At 41.2% G+C, this 27,107-nt stretch overlaps 1 protein-coding gene across 1 annotated transcript in view; it reads right to left on the bottom strand.

The window, feature by feature from the left end:
- Nucleotides 1-362: 362 nt before the first annotated feature.
- LOC135517436 (nuclear receptor-binding protein 2-like) overlaps nt 363-27,107 on the bottom strand; it is a 59,173-nt gene continuing 32,428 nt past the window's right edge. The window contains exons 4-17 of the mRNA XM_064941721.1: nt 26,939-27,028; nt 26,619-26,659; nt 26,189-26,283; nt 25,872-25,895; nt 25,675-25,761; nt 24,794-24,849; nt 9,165-9,260; nt 8,827-8,959; nt 8,338-8,491; nt 8,024-8,159; nt 4,568-4,621; nt 4,301-4,364; nt 4,151-4,206; nt 363-4,045 (exon numbers count right to left, since the gene is read on the bottom strand). Coding sequence (XP_064797793.1) covers nt 3,959-4,045; nt 4,151-4,206; nt 4,301-4,364; nt 4,568-4,621; nt 8,024-8,159; nt 8,338-8,491; nt 8,827-8,959; nt 9,165-9,260; nt 24,794-24,849; nt 25,675-25,761; nt 25,872-25,895; nt 26,189-26,283; nt 26,619-26,659; nt 26,939-27,028 — 1,173 coding nt within the window. The 3' untranslated portion in view covers nt 363-3,958. The remainder of the gene's footprint in view (nt 4,046-4,150; nt 4,207-4,300; nt 4,365-4,567; nt 4,622-8,023; nt 8,160-8,337; nt 8,492-8,826; nt 8,960-9,164; nt 9,261-24,793; nt 24,850-25,674; nt 25,762-25,871; nt 25,896-26,188; nt 26,284-26,618; nt 26,660-26,938; nt 27,029-27,107) is intronic.

Consider the following 27,107-nt stretch of genomic DNA (forward strand, 5'->3'; position numbering starts at 1 on the left):
CAAAGTACAGAGAGATCCTTGTTGAAAACCTGCTCCAGAGCGCTCAGGACCTCAGACTGGGGCCAAGGTTCACCTTCCAACAGGACAACGACCCTAAGCACACAGCCAAGACAACGTAGGAGTGGCTTCGGAACAAGTCTCTGAATGTCCTTGAGTGGCCCAGCCAGAGCCCGGACTTGAACCTGATCGAACATCTCTGAAAATAGCTGTGCAGCAACACTCCCCATCCAACCTGACAGAGCTTGAGAGGATCTGCAGAGGAGAATGGGAGAAACTGCTAAGCTAAACTTTAAGTGAAACTGTTTTAATAAGTCAGGACCCCAAGATTCAATAACATTAAAAAAGCCTCTTTAAACCCAGTCTCACCATGATGTGACATCACATTGTTTTATTGTCATTCATTGCAGAACAATATTTTACAGAAGGATGAGTAGAACACGTCCAGTACAATACTGAGCCGACATACAACAGAATCCAGACTTGGGAGAAAGAAGTGATCGCTATGGAAAAAGACTAATGGATGAATGGGCTTTGCTTAGTCTGAACATTCATTTTTCTTGATCACCCCCCCCCCCCCCGGAGTCAGTCAATGGAGCTTCGTCAATGACTAAGGCAATCTTGGAAAAGAAGTGTCTGAACAGTTTGGAGCTATTATTAAGACATGCATTGCAAACTACTAGACAACAGTAGCACCACTCCGGGCATTCATATTTCTGTTCAAGGGAAACACCTTTGAACAGACACCGACATATTTATGTACACCATATCCTACAGATAAATGACTGGGGGAAGCGCTTTCCCCAAGAGACTAGCTGATAAAAGGCTTGACATTTTAAGAGCAATGAGCATATTATGCAACATCTATACAGGAGTGTAATTGTAATAGGACCAGAGATTTACAGATAGCATAAGAACTAAAACGTCATATTGTTAACAGATGCAGATACTGAAGAATATACACTGAGTGTACAAAACAATAGGAACACCATGACAGACTGACCAGATGAATCCAGATGGAAGTTATGATCCTTTATTGATGTCACCTGTAAAATCCACTTCAATCAGTGTAGATAAAGGGGAGGAGACAGGTTAAAGAAGGATTTTTAAGCCTTGAGACAACTGAGACATGGATTGTGTATGTGGGCCTGCCATTCAGAGGGTGAATGGGCAAGAGAAAATATTTAAGTGCCTTTGAACAGGGGTATGGTAGTATGTGCCAGGTGCACTGGTTTAAGTGTGTTAAGAACTGCAACACTGCTGCGTTTTTTACACTCAACAGCTTTCCATGTGTATCAAGAATGGTCCACCACCCAAGGGAGATCCAGCCAATTTGACACAACTCTGGGAAGCTTTGGAGTCAACATGGGCCAGCATCCCTGTGGAACGTTTTCGACACCTTGTAGAATCCATGTCCCAACGAATTGAGGCAGTTCTAAGGGGCAAAAGGGGGTGCAACAAATATTAGGAAGGTGCTCCTATTGTTTTGTACACTCAGTGTATACTGTTCAAGATTAAGAAAAGTTGTTTTTAATATATATATTTTTTACTTTAAAGCAATCAATAAATTACTAAATCCCACTGCAATAGATCTATTATTGACTTTTGCTTGCTTTAGAATGCATCGGACATCTGTGGACACTTACGCAGAATTCAGCTTCAACCTCCAGAAGTATATCATGCTTTTTTGTGTGTTGTGTACTGTAGTAGTTATATCGTTCAGTAGAACAGTAATTAATTGCTTTCAAAAAAATATATTCTGGGCTTTATTTATTTGAAACCCTTCACTATTCAACAAAACCCTCCATTCAAAATCGCGTTCTCAAATGGCTCAATCGGCGTGGACTATATTCTATGTGTTTAGCTGATCCATTTTCGAAAATGGATTTAGATATTCCTATGGTACAAGCTGTGGCCCCTCAACACATTCACAAGCTGGTTTTCATAATGAATGAAAAGTATAGCATTCTGTTGACACCAACCCAATAGACTGAATCGTTGACTGTCAGGAGTTTTTGTCATTTCTGAAGTTGCGTTATGTTGCTGTGGCGTTTTGTATTATGGGTTTTGTACATAGTGGGTTGCCATCACAGGCACTTTGCAAGTCTTTGGCTTACAGAACACTTTCACAGGGAAAACCCTTAAGAGCACTACAGGCTAAAAGAGAGGCATCATCTCATTGCTCGTTACTACTAATGCACGGAGATTCATTCAGGCTAGCAAAGCACTGTTAGAATGCGCTGCGAGTGTGTTTTGAAGACCATTATACACCATTAAAACGTCAACAGAAAAAGGTCTGTGCAACGCTAATATTGTTCATAGAACTAAGCAAAAATAATGAAGTTAACTTAAGTGTTTGCATGTTCACCATGCATGTTGGACGGTTCTCATCTTTGTCATCAAGTTTGCTCTCTAAGAGCTAGACATGTCTATGGTAGGTATTGCTTGGGCTTATAAAACAATTTATTAAAAAAAAAACGTTTTATAGATTATTTTCCAAAAACAACTTCCAAATGTACATTTCTGGAGTTATCAACTATTAATTAGAAGACTGTAAAATAACATAAAAACATAGCTGTTTTATTGGTTTGTCTTGAATGCACTACATCCATTCATCATTGGAAACATCTTTACTGGCAGTACAGTATAGTAGTGGCATTATGGATGATTACATCTTAATGCATTACAGCCCTTTTAGGTAGGGGACTTATCAATCTTCCACTGCATTGTGGGATAGCTGAACCCAGCCGGGTAAATCCATTTGAATTCAATCACTTTTTGACAGCATCTCTTGATTTAAACAAACTTTCCATACATGTTTGCCCATGGAAGAAGTGGTCAGAAAGAACAGATTTTCAGAAAGATTTAAAACAACAAATATTCCCATTCAAGTCAACATTCTCTGTTGATCTTTGTGGTACCATTTGAAAGTTGACATTTTAATTTTATTCCCATTTTAGTACATTTTTCTGACAAAACATGACACTCACCCTGTACCTTAGAGGCTGCTGCCCTATGTACATAGACATGGAATCACTGGTTACTTTAATAATGGCACACTCGTCACTTTAATCATGTTTACATATGTAGATATTCCATTCTACTGTATTTTAGTTAATGCCACTCCGACATTGCTCGTCCTAATATTTTTATTACTTAATTCCATTCTTTTACTTTTAGATTTGTGTGCATTGTTGTGAATTGTTAGATACTACTGCACTGTTGGAGCTAGGAACACAAGCATTTCACTACACCCGCAATAACATCTGCTAAATATGTGTATATGATTTTTATTTATTCAAGAGCATGTTGTGTCTCAAACAATGGCGGGCATAACACAAAATCTTAGATGATGTAAAATAGGGTCTAAGTTACAACATATGTGAAAAGATAATTGACGTTAAAGGTAAAAAATAAAACATTTGTATAATGTTTTTATATTTTTGCCAGAAATTATAACATATTTGACAACCCTGTTTGTATGCATTTAAATGATATAAATCTCAACTGATTATATTTTCTAGTGATGAAGACATGGATGTCTCATGGTATGGTGGAGTTTGCAAAATCAGTCAACTTTGAGCACTTTTATCACTTGAATGTCACTTTCGGAGCACTTCTACAATGGGCAAATATGTATGGCAGATTTTGTTCAAATCAAAAGGGGTGTTGTCAAAAAGTGATTGAATTCAAATGGATTTAACAAGCCATGATGCCTCTGAGTCATCCAACCGGAGATGCTTTCAGTCCTGGCCTATCCTAGCCCTCTTTGGGATGATCCACCAATCATCAGGCCCAGTCCCAATCGCCACTCATCAGGCTCAATCCTTCAAACCCTCACTGGAGCCAGTCCCTCTGATCCTGGCTGAGTCATCCTGCCTTCTAGCCCCTGTCTTGCTCTGTTTGAGTGGTCAATGCTCGAGGCCCCTCTCTGTGGGCCAGCTTCCGGAGAGGCCCCTTCTCACTGTGTGATCCCAGAGGCCAGCGCTTTGCCCTTGTGTCTGGTGAGCGCGTCCTCAAGGAACCCTGCCAGCTTCCCACAGTCCTCCTGCATGGGGTTACACAGGGTTTGAGGTTAGAGGTTAGATCATTACAGGTTATTGCAAATCGACTATGGCCGTTTGCAATAACATTAGGTGACAAGGATACCTACCTCACTTATGAAGGCGTAGTGAACAAGTTCATTGGCAAGGTCTTTGGAGCTGTCAGCTGAAAGATTCATACAAAATAGTTCAGCCTCATACCACGATATGTAAAAAAACAAAACATAATAATGGATATGAAAGTGTCCATCAGAACTCACTCGGAAGGATGTCACAGCTAAGTTGTCGATGGAGCTTGTCGTCCATCTTAAGAAACAGAGAGAGCTAAGGAGAGGACAGGATAGAGGAATATATTTTGTCAACACAAAATATGCTTATCCCCCAAATGCAATGAGGATCAGAATGGATTTTTAAAATAGTGATGTTATGTCATGTTATACTAACTCCAAAAGGCCACGTGACATGGGGGGGGGGGGGGTTGTACACATTGACACCATTATTTAAAAGAAGACTATAGTCAAACTCACATGAGTTTTGGTCCCTTCTTCATTTGACTCCAAGTTACAGTGCATCTGAATCACCTGCAACACACCATCAGACCAACCATCAGTTGGAGTGATCAGCCTACTTTAACATGCACTATTCTCTTTAAAGCCCGGGACTAGTATTATTACAGACGTCGGTTATGTAATCATTATCTCAGCATGTGTATTATTTCAGAGGAAGATTGCACAGGATTCTTTATTTTCTTTTTCATTCAATTGAGTCTACGACGGAAGCCTGAAGTGGAGGTTTTTATATTCTAGACATGAAGATATTTCATCATCATGTCTAGATGATAATAAACTACAATTATAACTTGTGCTTAGCTGCCAAATATATACAGTAACAGTCAAAGGTTTTTGACGAACCCACTCATACCAGGATTTTTCAAGAGTGTGCAAATCTGTCATCAAGGCAAACAGTGGCTACTTTGAATAATCTAAAATATACAATATACAGTGGGGCAAAAAAGTATTTAGTCAGCCACCAATTGTGCAAGTTCTCCCACTTAAAACGATGAGAGAGGCCTGTAATTTTCATCTTAGGTACACTTCAACTATGACAGACAAAATGAGAAGAAAAAAAATCCAGAAAATCACATTGTAGGATTTTTAATGAATTTATTCGCAAATTATGGTGGAAAATAAGTATTTGGTTACCTACAAACAAGCAAGATTTCTGTCTCTCACAGACCTGTAACTTCTTCTTTAAGAGGCTCCTCTGTCCTCCACTCGTTACCTGTATTAATGGCACCTATTTGAACTTGTTATCAGTATAAAAGACACCGGTCCACAACCTCAAACAGTCACACTCCAAACTCCACTATGGCCAAGACCAAAGAGCTGTCAAAGGACACCAGAAACAAAATTGTAGACCTGCACCAGGCTGGGAAGACTGAATCTGCAATAGGTAAGCAGCTTGGTTTGAAGAAATCAACTGTGGGAGCAATTATTAGGAAATGGAAGACATACAAGACCACTGATAATCTCCCTCGATCTGGGGCTCCACGCAAGATCTCACCCGTGGGGTCAAAATGATCACAAGAACGGTGAGCAAAAATCCCAGAACCACACGGGGGGACCTAGTGAATGACCTGCAGAGAGCTGGGACCAAAGTAACAAAGCCTACCATCAGTAGCACACTAAGCCGCCAGGGACTCAAATCCTGCAGTGCCAGACGTGTCCCCCTGCTTAAGCCAGTACATGTCCAGGCCCGTCTGAAGTTTGCTAGAGAGCATTTGGATGATCCAGAAGAAGATTGGGAAAATGTCATATGGTCAGATGAAACCAAAATAGAACTTTTTGGTATAAACTCAACTCGTCGTGTTTGGAGGACAAAGAATGCTGAGTTGCATCCAAAGAACACCATACCTACTGTGAAGCATGGGGGTGGAAACATCATGCTTTGGGGCTCTTTTTCTGCGAAGGGACCAGGACGACTGATCCGTGTAAAGGAAAGAATGAATGGGGCCATGTATCGTGAGATGTTGAGTGAAAACCTCCTTCCATCAGCAAGAGCATTGAAGATGAAACTTGGCTGGGTCTTTCATCATGAAAATGATCCCAAACACACCGCCCGGGCAACGAAGGAGTGGCTTTGTAAGAAGCATTTCAAGGTCCTGGAGTGGCCTAGCCAGTCTCCAGATCTCATCCCCATAGAAAATATTTGGAGGGAGTTGAAAGTCTGTGTTGCCCAGCAACAGCCCCAAAACATCACTGCTCTAGAGGAGATCTGCATGGAGGAATGGGCCAAAATATCAGCAACAGTGTGTGAAAACCTTGTGAAGACTTACAGAAAAACGTTTTACCTCTGTCATTGCCAACAAAGGGTATATAACAAAGTATTGAGATAAACTTTTGTTATTGACCAAATACTTATTTTCCACCATAATTTGCAAATAAATTCATTACAAAATCCTACAATGTGATTTTCTGGATTTTTTTCCTTCTCATTTTGTCTGTCATAGTTGAAGTGTTCCTATGATGAAAATTACAGGCCTCTCATCTTTTTAAGTGGGAGAACTTGCATAATTGGTGGCTGACTATATACTTTTTTGCCCCACTGTATTTAGATTTGTTTAACACTTTTATAGTTAATACATGATTCCATATGTGTTCTTTCATAGTTCTGATGTCTTCCCTATTATTCTACAATGTAGAACATAGTAAAAAAATAAATAAAAACTCTTGAATGAGTCGGTGTGTCCAAACTTTTGACCGGTACTGTAGGTGTCCCCATAATATTTAAAGTGTAATTATAATGATTATTTTAGCGATCCACGGTAGCGTCTGGACAGTATTTGCTTGATATGATTTTATGGATGATAAACTTGCTATTTTCTAAATGTTTAGCTCAGTGGGGAAACCTGGAATGCCCTGCTTTGTCATCTGTTGCCTAATTCATCAACAGCCAGGGTTTAATTAATTAAGATTATAGGCAACAACAACAAAAAATATCCACATTTAGGCCTACTTAAACACATTTGGCGATGTTCAACTTGAATTCTATGGCACAAAACGTATAGACACAAGAATTCACTGTGAAAGTTGCTAAATGCAGGCCATTCATATGAAATATATGCAGCACTTTGTTTAAACATTAATTCTATGTTTTCTTGCTCAAACTTCCAGCAGTACCTGTCAAACGCTGTAATGTCTCGGTAAACACAGAGATGTCGATACGCACGGAACTAGTATTATGAGAGGACCTTGGAGTTTGCTGAAAAACAGTAGGTTATTCTGTCCGGAATTGTATATTGGCACGAGACTAGTATTACTAGAGAACGTTGATTATGTAATTATTACCCCAGAACATCCGTTATTCCAGAGTACGATTCAGACAGGATTAGTTTTTTCCAAACATGCCCCCTGTAATTCGTTATTTTTTTCTAGACGTGATAATATTTCAACAAGTCCAGGCGATAACAGGTCTACACTGACAACTCAAACCATACCAAACCATCTTTGATATCATGTCTGCTTAATATTTGAATTGAGGAAGTGTGATCATAAATTAATTCCACAATAGACGTCCTAAATGCCCCCCATCATTCAGACGTGAACTAAACGGTGCAATTGCACTTGAGATGCGTTTTAAGGCGTTGAATGAGAAAGTGAACTTATCATTTCCAAATGTTTAGGTAAGCTGTATGCTGCTTTGCCATCTATTAACAGCAAGGGTTGCATAAAATTGTTACTTTTTTTACATTTATTTTTACATCGGCAATATTAAATTAATACGCACAAAACATATAAATAAAAGCATTCACTGTGAAAGTTGATACATAGGGCCTTCATATATAGGCTATGAGCAACACCTTTTTTGTAATTATTACGTAATTACATAATTACGTTACCCGACCTCCGCCAGTAAAATGAATCCTGTCCAAATAGGGCTTAACACACACAAACAAATAGAAAGACAGACAGACAGACACACACCTTTCTGCTCTCTGTCTCTTGGGGCTCAGGGGTGGGGGACTTCGCCGTCTCCACCTGTTCGTGGGACAGGGATAGGGCACGGGGTACGGGGTGGGGCCGCGACGACGCAAAGTTCATGAGGGGGTATATCCCATTCCTAAAGAGGGATGAGTCAGAATGATGTCAGGGGCCACAAGGCCATTTCTTACACAACGCCCATAAGAGGCAATGACCAAGGCAGCTCTTTAAGGCTGCATCCTAAATTGCACCGTATTCGCTATAATAGTGCACTACTTTTGACCAGAGCCCAATGGGTGAATGGAATTAGCCCTTACTTGACGTCCTCCAGGAACTTGTCCAGCTCCAAAGGAGACACATGGGAATACTTGAGCTGAACGCCAGGCCGGTTGCCATGTTTGATTTCTGCCATGAGACCGTTGGGGTCAAAGGACTTGGTCTTCTCCTCCACACAGTTCTCTGGCAGCAGGTCTGCAAAGAGAGATGGGTAAGGGAGTGTTACATGGATGCCACACCAGTTTGGCATATAGCAAATCAAATAAAATAAAAACGTTTCCACTTCCATTGTAACAGCAGACGTTCAAAGAAATCCCACAAAATCCAATGAAAGATTTCAGTATTTTTCAGCTGTCCCATAACAAAAAGGAAATAAGATGTGGAAACATTTTATCTCTCCCACACAAATGGCTAGCCTGTTTTGCATTTTGTTTGTGTCATCCTGCCACTCCTTGTCAAAAAATTGGCAGTTGTCAATCCACAGATTGCATGCCATGTGCATGGGGGGCTTCAGAGATGGAGACACTCACACTGGTTGCTGATGAGGCAGTGGGCAGCCAGTAGCTTGAGGGAGTGAACCTCAAACAGCACGCGGTGGAAGAGCAGGTCGTGGGCTGTGGGACGCTGCTTGGCCTCGTGACGCACACACGACTGAGTAAACTCCTACAAGAGGGAGTAGAGGTCAAAGGTCAGAGCTATGTAGTGTATTAGTTAGGGTTTAATTCGTGTGTTGGGATCCTTTAAAATGTACATTCAATAAACTTGATTTCATACGGTGTGGGTTTTAATCAAATGTGTTTTTGCACATTGGCCAATTTTGATGCTTTGCTATATTTGGGCCATGGATGGAAACATGAGTGAGACTGACTCTCATGAGGGGATCCTCCAGAGACTGGCCTGCGTTGGTGATGGCCTCCTTGGACACAACAGCATCTCCATTAGCCTGTATTTCCAGGACAGCCATCTATAAGTAAATACAGAGATTCCATTAAGAAATGAACATGGGTATATTAATGTGGTCTCCTTGGTGTGAGGGCCTCTGGGTGTGTGCTGGTATACAGTCTGTGTTATCTATTAGACTGAGATAGGACATGTGAACACAACTACAATTTTTTACTTGAGTTTATTTAGGAAATACTTTTCTTAACTCTTATTTTTCTTAAAAATGCATTGTTGGTTAAGGGCTTGTAAGTAAGCATTTCACTGTAAGGTCTACTACACCTGTTGTATTCGGCGCATGTGACAAATATATTTGGATTTGATTTGATACAAAGAGGACAATGCAATTAGGGCTGTGGCGGTCATGAAATGTCAGCTGGTTATTGTCACGCAAAAGACTGCCGGGCTCATGGTAATTGGCCGTTAATAAACATAAACACGTTAAGCATCTCCTGCCCTCCCCACATACAAGCTGCTGATGTGTGTCTTTGGAACATCTATATTTAAAAAAGTAGAATAAATCAATTTAATATACACTATCACAATAAATTCATTATTCATTTTAGGCAGGTATATGATATTAGTATTTATTATGCATCCCCATTAGCTGCTGTTAAGGCAGCAGCTAGTCTTCCTGGGGTCCAGCAAAATTAAGACAGTTATACAATTTATAGAACATTACAATACATTCACAACAGATTAAGTGTGTGCCCTCAGGCCACTACTCTACAACACAAAATTCATGTGTGTGTATAGTGCGTATGTTATCGTGTGTGTGTATGCATGCGTCTCTTCACAGTCCCCGCTGTTCCATAAGGTGTATTTTATTTGTTTTTTAAATATAATTTTAAAGCTTGCGTGAGTTGCTTGATGTGGAATAGAGTTCTATGTAGTCCTGACTCTGTGTAGTACTGTGTGCCTCCCATAGTCTGTTCTGGACTTGGGGACTGTGAAGAGACCTGGTGGCATATATTGTGGGGTATGCATGGGGTCCCACCTATATTGTGGGGTCCCACCTGGGAGACACACCAAACATGTGGAAGAAGGTGCTCTGGTCAGATGAAACCAAAATTGAACTTTTTGGCAACAATGCAAAACGTTATGCTTGGCGTAAAAGCAACACAGCTTATATTTATATCCCATTTAGCAGACGCTTTTGTCCAAAGCACCATAGCCACCTGAACACACCATACCCACTGTCAAACATGGTGGTGGCAGCATCATGGTTTGGGCTTGCTTTTCTTCAGCAGGGACAGGTAAGATGGTTAAAATTGATGGGAAGATGGATGGAGCCAAATACAGGACCATTCTGGAAGAAAACCTGATGGAGTCTGCAAAAGACCTGAGACTGGGATGGAGATTTGTCTTCCAACAAGACAATGATCCAAAACATAAAGCAAAATCTACAATGGAATGGCCAAAAATAAACATATCCAGGTGTTAGAATGGCCAAGTCAAAGTCCAGACCTGAATCCAATCGAGAATCTGTGGAAAGAACTGAAAACTGCTGTTCACAAACGCTCTCCATCCAACCTCACTGAGCTCGAGCTGTTTTGCAAGGAGGAATGGGAAACAATTTCAGTCTCTCGATGTGCAAAACTGATAGAGACATACCCCAAGCGACTTACAGCTGTAATCGCAGCAAAAGGTGGCGCTACAAAGTATTAACTTAAGGGGGCTGAATAATTTTGCACGCCCAATTTTTCAGTTTTTGATTTGTTAAAAAAGTTTGAAATATCCAATAAATGTCATTCCACTTCATGATTGTGTCCCACTTGTTGTTGATTCTTCACAAAAAAATACAGTTTTATATCTTTATGTTTGAAGCCTGAAATGTGGCAAAAGTTCAAGGGGGCCGAATACTTTCGCAAGGCACCGTACATAGACACACTGGCTTTACTCAAAAAGTAAGGGGCCTAGACAGCTGCCCCAGGGAATTCGTGATTCTACCTGGATTATGTGGAGATGCTTCCATTAAAGAGCACCCTTTGTGTTCTGATGGACAGGTAACTCTTTGTCCACAATATAGCAGGGGGTGTAAAGCCATAACACATCCATTTTTCCATCAGCAGACTATTATCGATAAAGTCTAACAAAACAGCCCACAATCTTTTTATCAAACATTTCTCTCAGTCAATCATCAGTCATTTGTGTAAGTGCTGTGCTTATCGAGTGTCCTTCCCTAAAAGCGTGCTGAAAGTCTGTTGTCAATTTGTTTACTGTAAATTAGCATTGTATCTGGTCAAACACAATTTTTACCAAAAGTTTACAAAGGGTTGATAACAGGATGATTGGATGGCTATTTGAGACAGGAAAGGGGGCTTTACTATTCTTAGGTAGCGGAATTACTTTTGCTTCCTTCTGGGCCTGAGGGCAAACAATTTCTAGTAGGCTTAAATCGAAGATATGGCAAATAGGAGTGGCAATATTGTCCACTATTATCCTCAGTTAATTTTCCATCCAAGTTGTCAGACCCCGGTGGCTTGTCATTGTTGATAGACAACAATCATTTTTACCTCTTCCACTCTCACTTTATGGAATTCCAAATTAAAAGGCTTGTCTTTCATAATTTTGTCAGATATACTTGGATGTGTAGTGTCAGAGTTTGTTGCTGGCATGTAATGCCTAAGTTTGCTAATCCTACAAGTGAAAAAATAATTTAAGTAGTTTGCAATATCAGTTGGATTTGTGATGAATGATCCATCTGATTCAATGAATGATGGAGCTGAGTTTTCCTTTTTGCCCAGAATGTAATTTAAAGTGCTCCAAAGATTTTTACTTTCATTCTTTATATTATTTATTTTTGTTTCGTAGTATAGTTTCTTATTTTTATTCATTTTAGTCACATGATTACTCAATTTGCAGTACGATTGCCAATCAGTTGCATTGCCAGACTTATTTGTCATACTCTTTGCCTCATCTCTCTAAACCATACCATTTTTCAATTCCTCATCAATCCAAGGGGATTTAACAGTTTTTTGAGTCATTAACTAAATAAAATAGAAAATATATTGGTTCCATTCTGGAGTGAGTGTGCATAGGAAGTGGCTATGTTGAGCATAAAAGTGATCATTTGAAACAGGTCCTATACGCAAGATTTATAATTATTTGTCAACTTTAGTTGTGAATGATATAAACCTTAGAATATCTTAGAAATCAAAACATATATGACCTACATGATGCGACTATAGGCTATTGATGACTTGAGAAAGTAGCAAAAAAAGCTTGCGCTCTGTTCCTTGCCTCAGGCTAAACAGGCTTATCTCACTTTAATATTGTCTTTACTAATATGTACAATTAGTTGAGATTTAGGATGGCCTATTATCAAATGGGCAGGAACAGGGGGAAAATACATGTCATCCGTATGCACTCCGGATAGCAAGTGGAGGCTGCTTTCCCGCTGGTCGTTTTTCAATCTGGCTGGTTGGCTTCTCCGGTTATTTCACCACATGCATAAACCACTGTTTGAGGAGCATGCAGCCTCTCACTGCATGACAGGTGATATTCTGCCCAAACTCTGCATGTCATGGTCTCTCCAACCCTGTTCCTGCAGCTAGCCAGAGCTTAATTAGGAAAACCAAGTGAAATCTGTTCGGGAACATTGATAGCAACATGTTTTCGCAACAAAACATATTTCATTAAACTGTTGACCTCCCCTCTCTCTGCACGCTGGAGAAAGGAATGTAGGAGAGAGGGGAGATTGAAACGCATGGTGGTGAGATATTCTGTAGCTAAAGGTATTTTCTCAGCCTATTAATTATGACAATATAAAAAATGTCCTATTAGGCTCTACTATACTTTTAAAATTAAGTTCTTTGTAACACCAAAGCTAGTGGCAACTGAACTGCCACCAACGTCAAGGAGATGAAACCTTAACTTTCCTGGAGTATTGAAACACATCATCCTGAGATGTTTTGAAACATCACATGGTGTGTTGTAACACCACTTAATCAAGTGTTGTGTGCCAGGGGCTGGGAGCACTACCCCAAAAAATTAAAAACACTATTATGGTGTTTCAAGTCCTGTCTAGATGTAATGTCTGCTTCCAACTCACACACTCAAACACATAGATCCCCTGAACGCAGCTCACTCTCCAGATCCCAATCACCTGAACTCCGATCACCTGTTCATACATCCTTATGTCATTATCACACACTATTTAGTTCAGTTCTCTGCACCCCATCATTGTGAGGTATTGTTTGTTTTGTGACACACTTCTATTCAGAGCTCTGGTTTTCCCCATAATTTACTCCTCCTGTGTATGATTGTTTTTTTCCTGCCTCACTAACGACGCGTTTTGCCTATTCCCTGCCTGTACTTTAGCCGATCCGATTTCCTGTTATCAACCTATTGCCTGATCTCCCGGACAACGTTAGTAGCCTTTTCCCTGCCTATACTATTGCCTTTTTGGACCCCTGTGTATGACCTTCTGCCTGCCCCTGGATCCAGCTTCATGTTAACATCAGAAGCCTCCTCCCTAAGTTTGTTTTACTCACTGCCTTAGCACATTCCGCCAACCCCGATGTCCTTGCCGTGTCTGAATCCTGGCTTAGGAAGGCCACCAAAAAATCTGACATTTCCATACCCAACTACAACATTTTCTGTCAAGATAGAACTGTCGAAGGGGGAGGAGTTGCAATCTACTGCAAAGATAGCTTGCAAAGTTCTGTCATACTTTCCAGGTCTATGCCCAAACAGTTCAAGTTTCTAATTTTAAAAACGAATCTCTCCAGAAATAAGTCTCTCACTGTTCCCGCCTGTTACAGACCCCCCTCAGCTCCCAGCTGTACCCTGGACACCATATGTGAATTGATTGCCCCCCATCTATCTTCAGAGTTCATTCTGTTAGGTGACCTAAACTGGGATATGCTTAACACCCCAGCAGTCCTACAATCTAAGCTAGATGCCCTCAATCTCACACAAATTATCAAGGAAACCACCAGGTACAACCCTAAATCCGTAAACATGGGCACCCTCATAGATATTATCCTGACCTACTTGCCTTCCAAATACACCTCTGCTGTTTTCAATCAGGATCTCAGCGATCACTGCCTGCATCCGCTATGGGTCCGCGGTCAAAGGACCACCCCTCATCACCGTCAAACACTCCCTAAAACACTTCTGCGAGCAGGCCTTTCTAATCGACCTGGCCCGGGTATCCTGGAAGGATATTGACCTCATCCCGTCAGTAGAGGATGCCTGGTCGTTCTTTAAAAGTAATTTTCTCACTATCTTAAATAAGCATGCCACTTTCAAAAAATGTAAAACTAAGAACAGATATAGCCCTTGGTTCACTCCAGACCTGACTGCCTTTGACCAGCGCAAAAACATCCTGTGGCGGACTACAATAGCATCGAATAGTCCCCGCGATATGCAACTGTTCAGGGAAGTCAGGAACCAATATACACAGTAAATCAGGAAAGCAAAGGCTAGCTTTTTCAAAAAGAAATTTGCATCCTGTAGCTCTAACTCCCACATTTTTGGGGACACTGAGAGAAAAAGTCCATGGAGAACAAGAGCACCTCCTCCCAGCTGCCCACTGCACTGAGGCTAGGTAACACGGTCACCACTGATAAATCCATGATAATCTAAAATTTAAATATACATTTCTATACGGCTGGCCATGCTTTCCTCCTGGCTACCCCGGCCAACAGCTCCACACCCCCCGCAGCTACTTGCCCAAGCCTCCCCAGCTTCTCCTTCACCCAAATCCAGATAGCAGATGTTCTGAAAGAGCTGCAAAACCTGGACCCATACAAATCAGCTGGGCTAGATAATTTTAGAAAGAGAGGGTTCAGATTATCTGCCGCCATTGTTGCAACCCCTATTACCAGTCTGTTCAACCTCTCTTTCGTATCATCCGAGATCCCTAAAGATTGGAAAGCTGCCGCAGTCATCTCCCTCTTCAAAGGGGGTGACACTCTAGACCCAAACTGTTATAGACCTATATCCATCCTGCCCTGCCTTTCTAAAGTCTTTGAAAGCCATGTTAATAAACAGATCACTGACCATTTCGAATCCGACCGTACCTTCTCTGCTGTGCAATCTGGTTCCCGAGCTGGTCATGGGTGCACCTCAGCCACTCTCAAGGTACTAAATAATATAACCGCCATTGATAAAAGACAGTACTGTGCAGCCATCTTCATCGACCTGGCCAAGGCTTTCGACTCTGTCAATCCCCGTATTCTTATCGGCAGACTCAATAGCATTGGTTTCTCAAATGACTGCCTCGCCTGGTTCACCAACTACTTCGCAGACTGAGTTCAGTGTGTCAAATCGGAGGGCCTGTTGTCCGGACCTCTGGCAGTCTATATGGGGGGTACCACAGGGTTCAATTATCGGGCCGACTCTTTTCTCTGCAGAAAAACAGCCCCAAAGCATGATGTTTCCACCCCCATGCTTCACAGTAGGTATGGTGTTCTTTGGATGCAACTCAGCATTCTTTGTCCTCCAAACACGACGAGTTGAGTTTTTACCAAAAATGTCTATTTTGGTTTCATCTGACCATATGACATTCTCCCAATCTTCTTCTGGATCATCCAAATGCTCTCTAGCAAACTTCTGACGAGCCTGGACATGTACTGGCTTAAGCAGGGGGACACGTCTGGCACTGCAGGATTTGAGTCCCTGGCGGCGTAATGTGTTACTGATGGTAGGCTTTGTTACTTTGGTCCCAACTCTCTGCAGGTCATTCACTAGGTCCCCCCGTGTGGTTGTGGGATTTTTGCTCACCGTTCTTGTGATCATTTTGACCCCACAGGGTGAGATCTTGCGTGGAGCCCCAGATCAAGGGAGATTATCAGTGGTCTTGTATGTCTTCCATTTCCTAGTAATTGCTCCCACAGTTGATTTCTTCAAACCAAGCTGCTTACCTATTGCAGATTCAGTCTTCCTAGCCTGGTGCAGGTCTACAATTTTGTTTCTGGTGTCCTTTGACAGCTCTTTGGTCTTGGCAATAGTGGAGTTTGGAGTGTGACTGTTTGAGGCTGTGGACAGGTGTCTTTTATACTGATAAGTTCAAACAGGTGCCATTAATACAGGTAACGAGTGGAGGACAGAGGAGCCTCTTAAAGAAGAAGTTACAGGTCTGTGAGTGCCAGAAATCTTGTTTGTTTGTAGGTGACCAAATACTTATTTTCCACCATAATTTGCAAATAAATTCACTACAATGTGATTTTCTGGATTTTCTTCTCATTTTGTCTGTCATAGTTGAAGTGTACCTATGATGAAAATTACAGGCCTCTCACCTTTTTAAGTGGGAGAACTTGCACAATTGGTGGCTGACTAAATACTTTTTGCCCCACTGTATATATATCGCTCTTGCTGTGGGCGATTCCCTGATCCACCTCTATGCAGACGACACCATTCTGTATACATCTGGCCCTTCTTTGGACACTGTGTTAACTAATCTCCAAACGAGCTTCAATGCAATATAACACTCCTTCCGTGGCCTCCAACTGCTCTTAAACGCTAGTAAAACTAAATGCATGCTTTTCACCTGTTCGCTGCCCGCACCCGCCCGCCCAACTATTGCCACAGGAAAAAGTATTTTGGGTTGAAGAATCTCGGCGAAAAGCCAGGGAGCCAGGGATTCTAAAGAGGTAACAAATAAAAATGATCTAGCCAAATAAAAAGGATCCTTTGCAACTCAGAAAACCTTGGGGGGGGGTTAATCCCATGAGACATTTTGTGTCGTATTCTTATGAAATAGATTCACATTTTATATCATCTGATCTGTCCTCTCTTGAGGTTATCATGGAAGGTGACGTCAGAGGGTGTCTTAATACATGGTGGGAATAATTTGACCACAAACAGTGTGTGTGAACCTCAAAACCCTCCCTAACCGCCTGAAGAAAAAGCGACTAAGGTGTTCTATGCGACAGTGACTTGTAATACTCCTATCTGAGTCCGAGCCATCAACCTGGGTACGGACGGCAGGAATGCGCCATGAGTCCTGAGACCGCGCATATGGAGAGAGATAACATTCAAACTTCTCTTCTGCTCCTGGTGTACTGGTGGGAGAAATGGACCAGACAGAATGGTGGTAGCGGCTCAGGTGAGACTCGTGTACATGGGAAAACGGATGACTTTATATTGAAATCGGGACATTGTCAAGGGCTATCAAATGTAACAGGCAAGAGTTTCATATGTGCCGTTGGGAAGATGAATCGTAACACTATAAGGAAGTGCCGGGAAAAGGGGGGTAGTATTGAAAAGATTTGGCATGGGTCCTCAGATCCTCAAAAGTTTCTACAGCTGCACCATTGAGAGCATCCTGACTGGTTGCATCACTGCCTGGTATGGCAACTGCTTGGCCTCTGACCGCAAGGCACTACAGAGGGTAGTGCGTTCGGCCCAGTACCAGGTGGTGTCAGAGGAAGGCCCTAAAAATTGTCAGCAACCTCAGCCGCCCTAGTCATAGACTGTTCTCTCTGCTACCGCACGGCAAGCGGTACCTGAGGGCCAAGTCTAGGTACAAGAGGCTTCTAAACAGCTTCTACTCCCAAGCCATAAGACTACTGAACATCTAATCAAATGGCTACCCAGACTATTTGCTTCCTCCCCCCCTTTTACGACACTGCTACTCTCTGTTATTATCTATGCATAACCACTTTAATAACTCTACTTACATGTACATATTACGTCAATCTCCTCGACTGGCCGGTGCCCCCGCCCATTGGCTCTATACCGGTACCCCCTGTATATAGTCTCGCTATTGTTATTTTCCTTGTTACCTTTATTTCTTATTCTTATTTTTGAAACTGCATTTTTGGTTAGGGGCTTGTAAGTAAGAATTTCACTGTAAGGTCTACAACTGTTGTATTCGGCACATGTGACAAATACAATTTGATTTGATTTGATTGAGGAAGTTCTACACACTGCGAACAATTTCATTACCATGCCACTCGCGACAGTAAAACAAGGACAAAGGGGAGTTGTAATGAGAAGAGTTATTACCGGCAATAAAAGGTCCCATTTATAAATGTACATTCTAACCGTGATGATGTGTGCTAGTTTGAGAAGCTTGAATTTGAGTGATAGACTCAAAGTAAAGCACTAAGGACTGTCATTCTAAATTTGGGTTGGATAATTTAGAAAATATTTTAGTTATGATTTGGATACAGCAAGAGAGAGTTGCTTTCAAACTGTGAGGGGTGGGTGCACTGATGAAATTTATTGGGCCTAGAGAGGCTCTAGAAACCTTATCTTTAAGTGTCCTCCGACAGGGAGGTAATTAGAGAACTCACTGGAGGTTAGCTTGGGTCAATCGTTACGTTTTTTAATTTTTACCATGTCATCAGAATTTTTATGTTAAATCGCATCAATACGTATAGATTGCTGGATGATACGGTACAATTAATTGCATACAAGGCTCATAGTCTGTGTCTTGCGTTAACACCCAAGGATGAAAATGAAGGAGACATGCATGGAGACCAGCATCACATGGGCATGGATCGTAACGGATGGACGGTTCTGTCCCCAGTCGTAGTTTCATCAAGGGTGGTGTGAAATTATTAAACATGTATTTTCTCTTTTCCCTGTTTAAGTCTATATGTTTTTAGGTTTCGTGGAACATGAGAGTGATCATTGTTCCAGAGGAGGGACTGATGTATATTGACTAATTGAGTTGAGAATGTTTTAGAATGTTTATAACTTTAGAATTCAAATCAAATCAAATTTCTTTGTCACATACATATGGTTAGCAGATGGTAATGCGAGTGTAGCAAAATGCTTGTGCTTCTAGTTCCGACAATGCAGTAATAACCAACGATTAATCTAACCTAACAATTCCAAAACTACTACCTTCTAATTGCATTAGGAGTAGTGACCATTGTGTTATGGGTTAGATGGAATGATATATGTGCAAATGTATCTGTAGCTGTAATGAATTCGATGGGAGACAGAGAGCTGGTTTCAAGCGCAGGGCACAGCAGGTTTTTATTTGTATAGGACCACAGGAGGGGACAAGTACCTGGGTCCAGGGGCAGGCAGAAGGTCATACACAGGTGGTCCAAAAAGTCAACAGTACAGGCAGGGAAAAGGCTAGTAACGTGGTCCGGGAAATCAGGCAAGATTTTGATGACAGGAAATCCAAAATTACAGGCAGGGAATAGGCAAAAAGGCGTAGTTAGTGAGGGTGGCCAAAGCTATGATACACAGGAGGACTAATATGGGAAAAAACAGCGCTCCGAATAGAAATGTGTATCAAAACAAACAATACCTCACAATGATGGGGTGCAAAGAACTGAACTAAATAGAGTGTGTAAATGACATACAGGTGTGTGAACAGGTGATCCGAATTCAGGTAATTGGGATCTGGAGAGTGAGCTGTGTTCTGGGGATCTACGTGTTTGAGAGTGTGAGCTGGAAAGTGAGCTGCATTCAGGTGGATCTACATGTTTGAGAGTGTGAACTGGAAGCAGACGTTACAGTAGCACGAGGCGAGGTATACATGAGGCCTGCGTTTGAGACAGAATGTTTACATAAGGCTGTTAAGTGGGATGGAATGTGGCATGGGTCGAGATCTGTGGGGGCTCATAAATTAAGGTTGTGGTGAGTGATATCATTCCCAGAGACTATGTATATTGTTACAGGAGATAGCTGTCTCCCTCTCCTACGAGCTAACTGTGCACAATATAGGGACTATTATGAAGTTAAATTGAACATTACACATACCCAGAACATGGTGAGAGTAGCAGAGATAGTGTTGGAATTTCAGGCACTATTGTCAACCTTTAAGAAACCTGTGACTCAGAGTTTTGTTAGGTTGGATATTCTTCCAACACCATTCATCTCTTCCCCATTTACAATATCCAGCAAACACTTGACAGATTCCATGCAGTAGTTATTCTCCCGGCAGTCGCTCTAGGGACAGTAATTGAAGGAGGCTAAAGTAACAGCATGGAACTTAACTACGGAGCAAATGAGGAGGTTTGAGATATGCATCATTGGCAGTGTCAGTAGTAGCAGGGGTTACTTTAGTAGCATTGTAGGGATATCGTTATATGAGGACTCATTCCACATGGCTTGGTAGCTGGTAGCTGGGAGACCAATGCGAGTACTGGGGGCTGTTATTCACGTCACAAATTAGTGATCTGGCCATAAGAGGAGAGTCTATGTTGTCCTGTTGTCAGGAAATGACCCATTCGTTGCAGTGTGTATATTCCCGGGTGAAAGCGGCACATGAAGAGCAGGAGATAACCGAGGGCACGGACTGGATTCTGGAGATTGAGTGTACATGATTATACACCATGCGGGGGTGTTGGTCTGGTCGGACAGCGTGCGGACAGCGTTGGTCTGGTCCACACACAGTACTCCTTACAGCACCTTCAGCTGTAAAGATAGTCTTGTCTCTCGCTGGTGGATTCACACTTCTCACGTGAAGTGAGGTCCAGCTGCATAATGGGTGAGCTTGAAGATGCCATGACAGAGGAAGCGGAGCTAAAGAGAGAGAAAGACTAGATTCCACTGTATACATACAGATGGGTTGGGTCTGGGAGCTACTTTAACCACCATAGTTGGGCATGGGTTAGTTGTTTTATTGGTTAATGCATCATATAAAAGGATAGATGTTGGGGTAATTGTACACCGGACAACATTCTGAAGGCGTTGATGTGAAAGCATACAGTGCTGAGTTACCTCAAGAGGATGTTGCGTTGATTAGGGCTGCGCACTTGCCTATCAGGTGACATGCCTATCAGGTGGCAATGGAGGAAGAAGATGGAGAACAAAGTGAAAATGACATGGCTTGGGAACACCTCTCGGAGCCTGTGGCCAGAAAGGTGAAGACTGGGTGAAAGCTTGAGGAGGTTCTCCAGGGCCTTCCTTTTTGTGGAATCTAGCAGAAAAGTATCCTGGAGGCATAGAGTCAGGCAAAGACAGAGTGGGAATTGTCATGTTATCAGACTCTGGGTTTCTTTGCATATATAATTATGCATAGCTTACCACCTTGTTACTACTGTTATGTTTTGTGTTTCTCGTTGCTTTTCAAGTCTTGTGCTATCAGGAGAAAGTTGAACTGGAAGAAGTCAACAGCTCCCGCGGACTCGTTATCAGGTCAGATGTAATAAGGAAGAACAGGTATCACTACGGTTCTGTCTAGCAACAGAGATGCATTGGCTGTTCAGGTGTGTAGGAGGAGACTCAACATAGGAGAAAGGGTTAAATATCAGTGCTGGTGTGAATGTATTTTGTCTGATGCGGCTGTATCGACCCAATGGGCGAATAAACTTGGTTTAAGCTTTACTAATCATCAGTGAGTTTTACTATGTTCATTTAGAACATAACAACAGCGAGTATTGCAGGATACTGCATTTGCCTATATTAAAAGTTAGAAATGTGGGAATGGGTCATCTCATCAATGAACGTCATTTTCACTGATGGTTTATCCGTTCACCATGATCCATTGCACCTCGTAGCACAACAAGCTTCTTAATACTAATATAGAAGTATACTTTTCTTTCTTCAAAAATGCATACAACATTGTGTAAAATAATTATAGTCTAAAAATAAATAATTACCCACAATCCTCCAAAATCAGAGCAAGATGGGAAGTGTAAAGGAGCTTAAAACCAAATTCTTCCAATGAATTAAGTCACTCAATTGTCTCTCTCTCTCTTTGGTTATTCTTACGAAAGGTCCTTACATTTTGAGAAACATATTAAATTGGATTTATTCTTAAATGTTTTGGTCAAATGAAATGAACAAATCATTGAAACAACTTGCATTTATTTTTATTAAGTACATATTGGTTGTTTCTTTTATCAATTTCAATTCACCCCAGAAATGTATTTTTGCTGTGTGGTTGAGTGTGAGTCGGGGGTTTAATTCCTGCTTCCGACTGTCCCACTTTCACTCATTCTCTGTCTCCTCCTGTTTCTAATTTGTATAAATAAAGTTATGACAAAATGAAGGTGTAATTTCACAAGAAAATATTCTCCATAGGCCCTTATCATCAATCAATATTTAGGCTATAAACCAATTGCATTTCTTAACAATTTGATTGTATGAGAGACACAGTCTGCAAAATAATATTTTGTGTGTTTTGATGTTGCCTTTTACATGTACTGAATACCCCAAAAGGTGTTTTGCTTTCACAACACTTAAAAACACAAATATTCAGATTGAAGAACCAATTTGGTTGTTTCAGAGTACTTCTATGTTTTAAAACCATTTCTGTGTATCGTAACATTTTTATTGGGTTTATATTCAAACACAAGTTCTCAGGTTAGATGCACCCATTTTCATGGTTTCATTCAGTCTTTTTTTGCAGTGTAGGCTATTCAAATTCGAATACAAATTCACTATAATTGTAGGCTTAGCCGCCCTGCACAATTGATGAACCAACAGCATCGCCTAGGCCTATATGTTCTCTCCCAGACTCATGAACAGAACGTTTGGAACGTAGCATAAGGTAACTAGTCCATCCAGTATGCATAATAATACAGTCCACACTCAAAGGTGATTACTATAATTTGTTTAAATTTTGGAGCATATACTAGACCAATGATGTACCAAAGACATCTAAAATCAGTTTTTTTTTTACGTTTTTCTCCCATGCGTAGTATGCGGCAGGCTATGTATTGTATAACGGCACAATCATTATTTGAATTTAAGTTTTTTTCCCAGGCTTGGGCTCATAGGCCTATGCGTAAGCTCTAATATGCGTATGGGGGTTTTGAATTAATTATCACCTTAGAAAGCGCGGCCCATTTAGTTATGTTAGGCTTTGAAACAACATTTCAAGCGGTTGTTGAACTTCTTTCTTCAAATTGATCAATCACAGTGAGGTGAGTTTTAAAAGCATTTTATTGTTTTGATGATAAGTGTTTGATGTGCTTTTCGATTGGATTTCTATTGATGTCAGAGTGGTTTGAGAGACAATAGAGCCCTGAGTACCAGGCCATTAGGGTAGTTAGCGAGTTGGGTACTGCCAACGCATGTACGAGTAGGGCTGTTGCGGTGACCGTATTACCGTCACACTGGGGGTCACTAGTCATGAAGGCAGTCAAATTCTACTGCTTTGTCACGGTAGTTAGGCTTCTCCAAGCTCTGATGCTGCTGATAGTCATTAGTAGCCTACCAAACTTGCTAACTGCCTGGTACTGAGCACTCTATTGACCCTCTAATCACTCTGACATCAATGCAAATGTAATCAAAAATCTAATCAAACACTTCATGAGAGCCCATCACTTGTGAATTATATATTATCACTTGTCAATGGGGTCCAACATAAGGCAAGAAACAATGCATTTTTTTGCAACTTTTTAAATCATAGTCGCACACCTCATGTAATCTAGCCAATGTAGCCTAGCCTATATTTTGATAAGGTTTGTGTCACAACTAAATTGGCCAAATAACTTCTTAAAATGAAGCACAATAATCCGCTTTACAAGGGGTTTACAGCCTAACTGGCATACATAATGTGAGTTTCAAGTTTGGGGAAGATAATTGTCACTATAAAAATGCACCTTTTTAATAAAATCATTACTTGCATAATCACATTTGCGGTAACTTTTGATAATGGTGTTTTTCCGCTAATGGAACATTCTTGCTTATAACCTACTGCCATGTGCGCATTGCTGCGCTTATAATGTGAAGAAATAGCCTAAAAGTTTGTCAACATTTAAAGCTAAACATTTTGATCTGTTGTGTCAGCCACATTGCTTAAAAATGTTTTTTTTTGGGGTGATGCTAGTAGTTGTATTCATTTGGGATCTATTGCATCCTACAACTGTCCCAGACTATGTTTGGAATATTTATTTCTCGCTATGGAGGATGGTAGATTGACATGCTGTTGCTGTTCGTTAGACCTACTCAATCTTTTTGGCAGATGAAAAGTAAATGTGGACATTTCTTCCAATATCTTCAATATGTACCTCGGAATTGGATAAGGACGCACGCAGTTGCATCCCCAATATGTCGGTCTTCACTTGTAGCCTGTGAGAAAGACCCAATCACGTTATGGAGTTATGTGAGTGAGAGGTGCTTCGGGCATGGATTTTTTTAGTGTGCATTATGGCCACACAAAGGGGATGCCACCGTGAAATTCGAGGCATTATCAAGTGCTTGTCAAATTGTGAATGAGAGGCTGATACAGAATGTGCAAAAAAAGAAAGCAGTACTCATGCCTTTCAAGCAACTTGGAGTCACATCATGCAGCCTTACAATGTATTAAAACTCAAAACATATAGCCCAACGTTTGTAAAACAACTAAAGTTACATTTATTTTTGAACCGCTCAACACAGAATAGCCGCATGTGCGCACTCCCTCAAATCGTTTGGAGAAAATATCCATTCAATTTTATTCAGCTTTGTTCAATTGTATTCTTCCTAATATAACATAAATCCACGGAATTCTAAGTTATTTCATGACCGCAACAGCCCTAGTCCAGAGTGCAAAATAGGAGATTACCATAACTCAACGGTCACGTGGGATTTTACTGTGGTCATGACTCATGACTGCATGTGTGGCGGTAATACGGTCACCGCAACAGCCCTAAATGCAACACATAAGGTTCATAATACATTTATAAACCATGGCAGCTGGATTCTCACCTCCAGAGCACAGATCCCGAAGGAGAAGATGTCAATAGCATAGTCATCCTCAGCCACTAGACATAAGAGAACAGTTGGAATCAATATGTAGGATAATGACTGTCTAGTCACAGCATGTTGAGAAATTCATAGATGCAGTAAAGAGGTCAATGGAACGCAGACCATGGGGGATAGAAGGACGCTGTATTAGCTATTAGCGCACATTCAACAAATCTGATCGAAGAAAGTGGATATTCGTCAAATCCGTCATGACTGATGTATTGTAACAGGTCCACAATGGGGTTACTAAAGTCCGATTTTGATATATTTGACTGTTTTCACTGCATAACATTTAGACGTTGTTTGCTAAATGCTAACTCCCGTTCGTATTAGCTGTTAGCATTGCTAGCATACAGAAATCGGTGGTGGTAGTCAATGTCTTTATTTACCTGTAATGCAGTTGATTGATGACGATGACAGGAACATGTATTGGGGTTGACATCCATACAGGCATTATACACAGATTTTCACCTCAACATAGTGTGAAGCTAAATGTAGGCTTAACTATATACAATAGCTTAAATGTAGGCTTATTTGCTGGGGGGCAATGAGGAGATTTGGGATCTTTCCCCAACGCGTTTCCATGGCATTTCTATTGTTTTGGAGTTCCAATGACCTATTTTCCTGCATCTATAGTGAAACTGGCAACCCATAAACGCAAGAAAGGCCCATATTCATTCAAGCGTCTAGGATCAGTTTAGCCTCTTAGATCATAATGAATAAAATGACATGAATAAAAAGGACCTGATCCTAGAACAGCGCCCCTTCTCTGAGATGCTTTATGAATACGGGCACAGACATAATAGATATAGAAATAAAAGAAGGCTCAGTAAAACACTCACAGCCATATTCAGGAGAGAAGAAGTGCAGGTTCCTCTGTTCGTCTCGGTTGGGGCGGACTTTACCATGAACACTGGCCTCCGGAAACACTAGGAGGGCAAGATAGACAGATACAATTTTTTAACCCAGACACAAGACCACGCAGAATATTGTGACATTCACTGAGAATAAGATATGCAGCACGTTATATGGTTCTTACCATTCACAAACAGCCTGTGCCATACTGCGGATAGAAAAGAGCAGAGTATCCAGTATTAACTTCAGTGGCATAGAACGACAACAACAATGACAATATACTTTCGGGTAATTGTATTACACGTAATGTATAGGAGTTTGCTAGTATGCAATGCTCACGGTTATTACTACCATTTATTCAGATAAAGCTGTCAAGTCACAACTGAGTTGTTCCTAAAGGCCATGCTACGACAGGGTTAGGTATATGTTAGGGTTAGGTTAAGGTTAGGGTTAGGTATATGTTAGGGTTAGGTTAGGTAGAAAGCCTTTACTGTGTCAGACCTGAGCCAATCTTGATGAGGCCATTGTGTTGGATAAAGATGGTGTCACAGGTCAGGTTGCCATGGATAATGGGCGGTTCACAGGAGTGCAGGTAACTGGTGGTAAATAACATGGCAATCAAGTGACTGGACACTTTGGGTCTCCAATTTCAACTCTTGACCCCGGAAAACTACTGGACCATGATTAGTAGAATCCCGGGACCGTCCATATGTAAAAAGAATTATGCACGCATGACTGTAAGTCACTTTGGCTAAAGGTGTCTGCTAAATGGCATATATTATTATTATATTAATCAGATGTGTTACTGCTGGACTGGAACAAAAGCCTGCACACCCATTAGCTCTCCACGACATGAGATCCCCAGTCCTAGAGTAATAGTTTATACTGCCACTGAAAATAATAGTGGGGACGAGAATGTTATTGGTCTTACCTGAGGGCAGAGAGAATTTGGGTACACCATCGCTTCCAAGCCTGGAATACATAAGAGTTAACTGCAGACACTTAAAAAGTGGGATATGATTGAAGTTTGCGACAGATAGAAAACAACTTAAGTATAATCCCCTAACATTACCAGGCACGGGTTCAGTACAAGGTAGCAAAACATTTTGGAATGTACAAAGAAAATGTGTGTTTTTAGTGGAAATATAGTGTTCATGCAGTTGTTGTTTTAACTGTTTCAAAACGTGTAACTCACTGACTCGTGTCACAGTCAGCGGTCAGAAGTTTCCCAAATAGGAGAAAGACACTGACCTTGACGTTCATGGTCTTATGGTTTTTCTTGGTTTTCTTGAGAAACTGCTTGAGGCTGCCTGAGGACATGTACTCTGTGATAAAGATGACCTGTCCAGCAGATAGCAGAAAGAGATACCATCAGGGTGCAGACCAAAGCAATCGATCCCAGTTCAGAGATACTGTCAGT

The sequence above is a fragment of the Oncorhynchus masou genome, chromosome 28 (genome assembly GCF_036934945.1).
Source record: "Oncorhynchus masou masou isolate Uvic2021 chromosome 28, UVic_Omas_1.1, whole genome shotgun sequence".
NCBI classification, from domain to species: domain Eukaryota; kingdom Metazoa; phylum Chordata; class Actinopteri; order Salmoniformes; family Salmonidae; genus Oncorhynchus; species Oncorhynchus masou.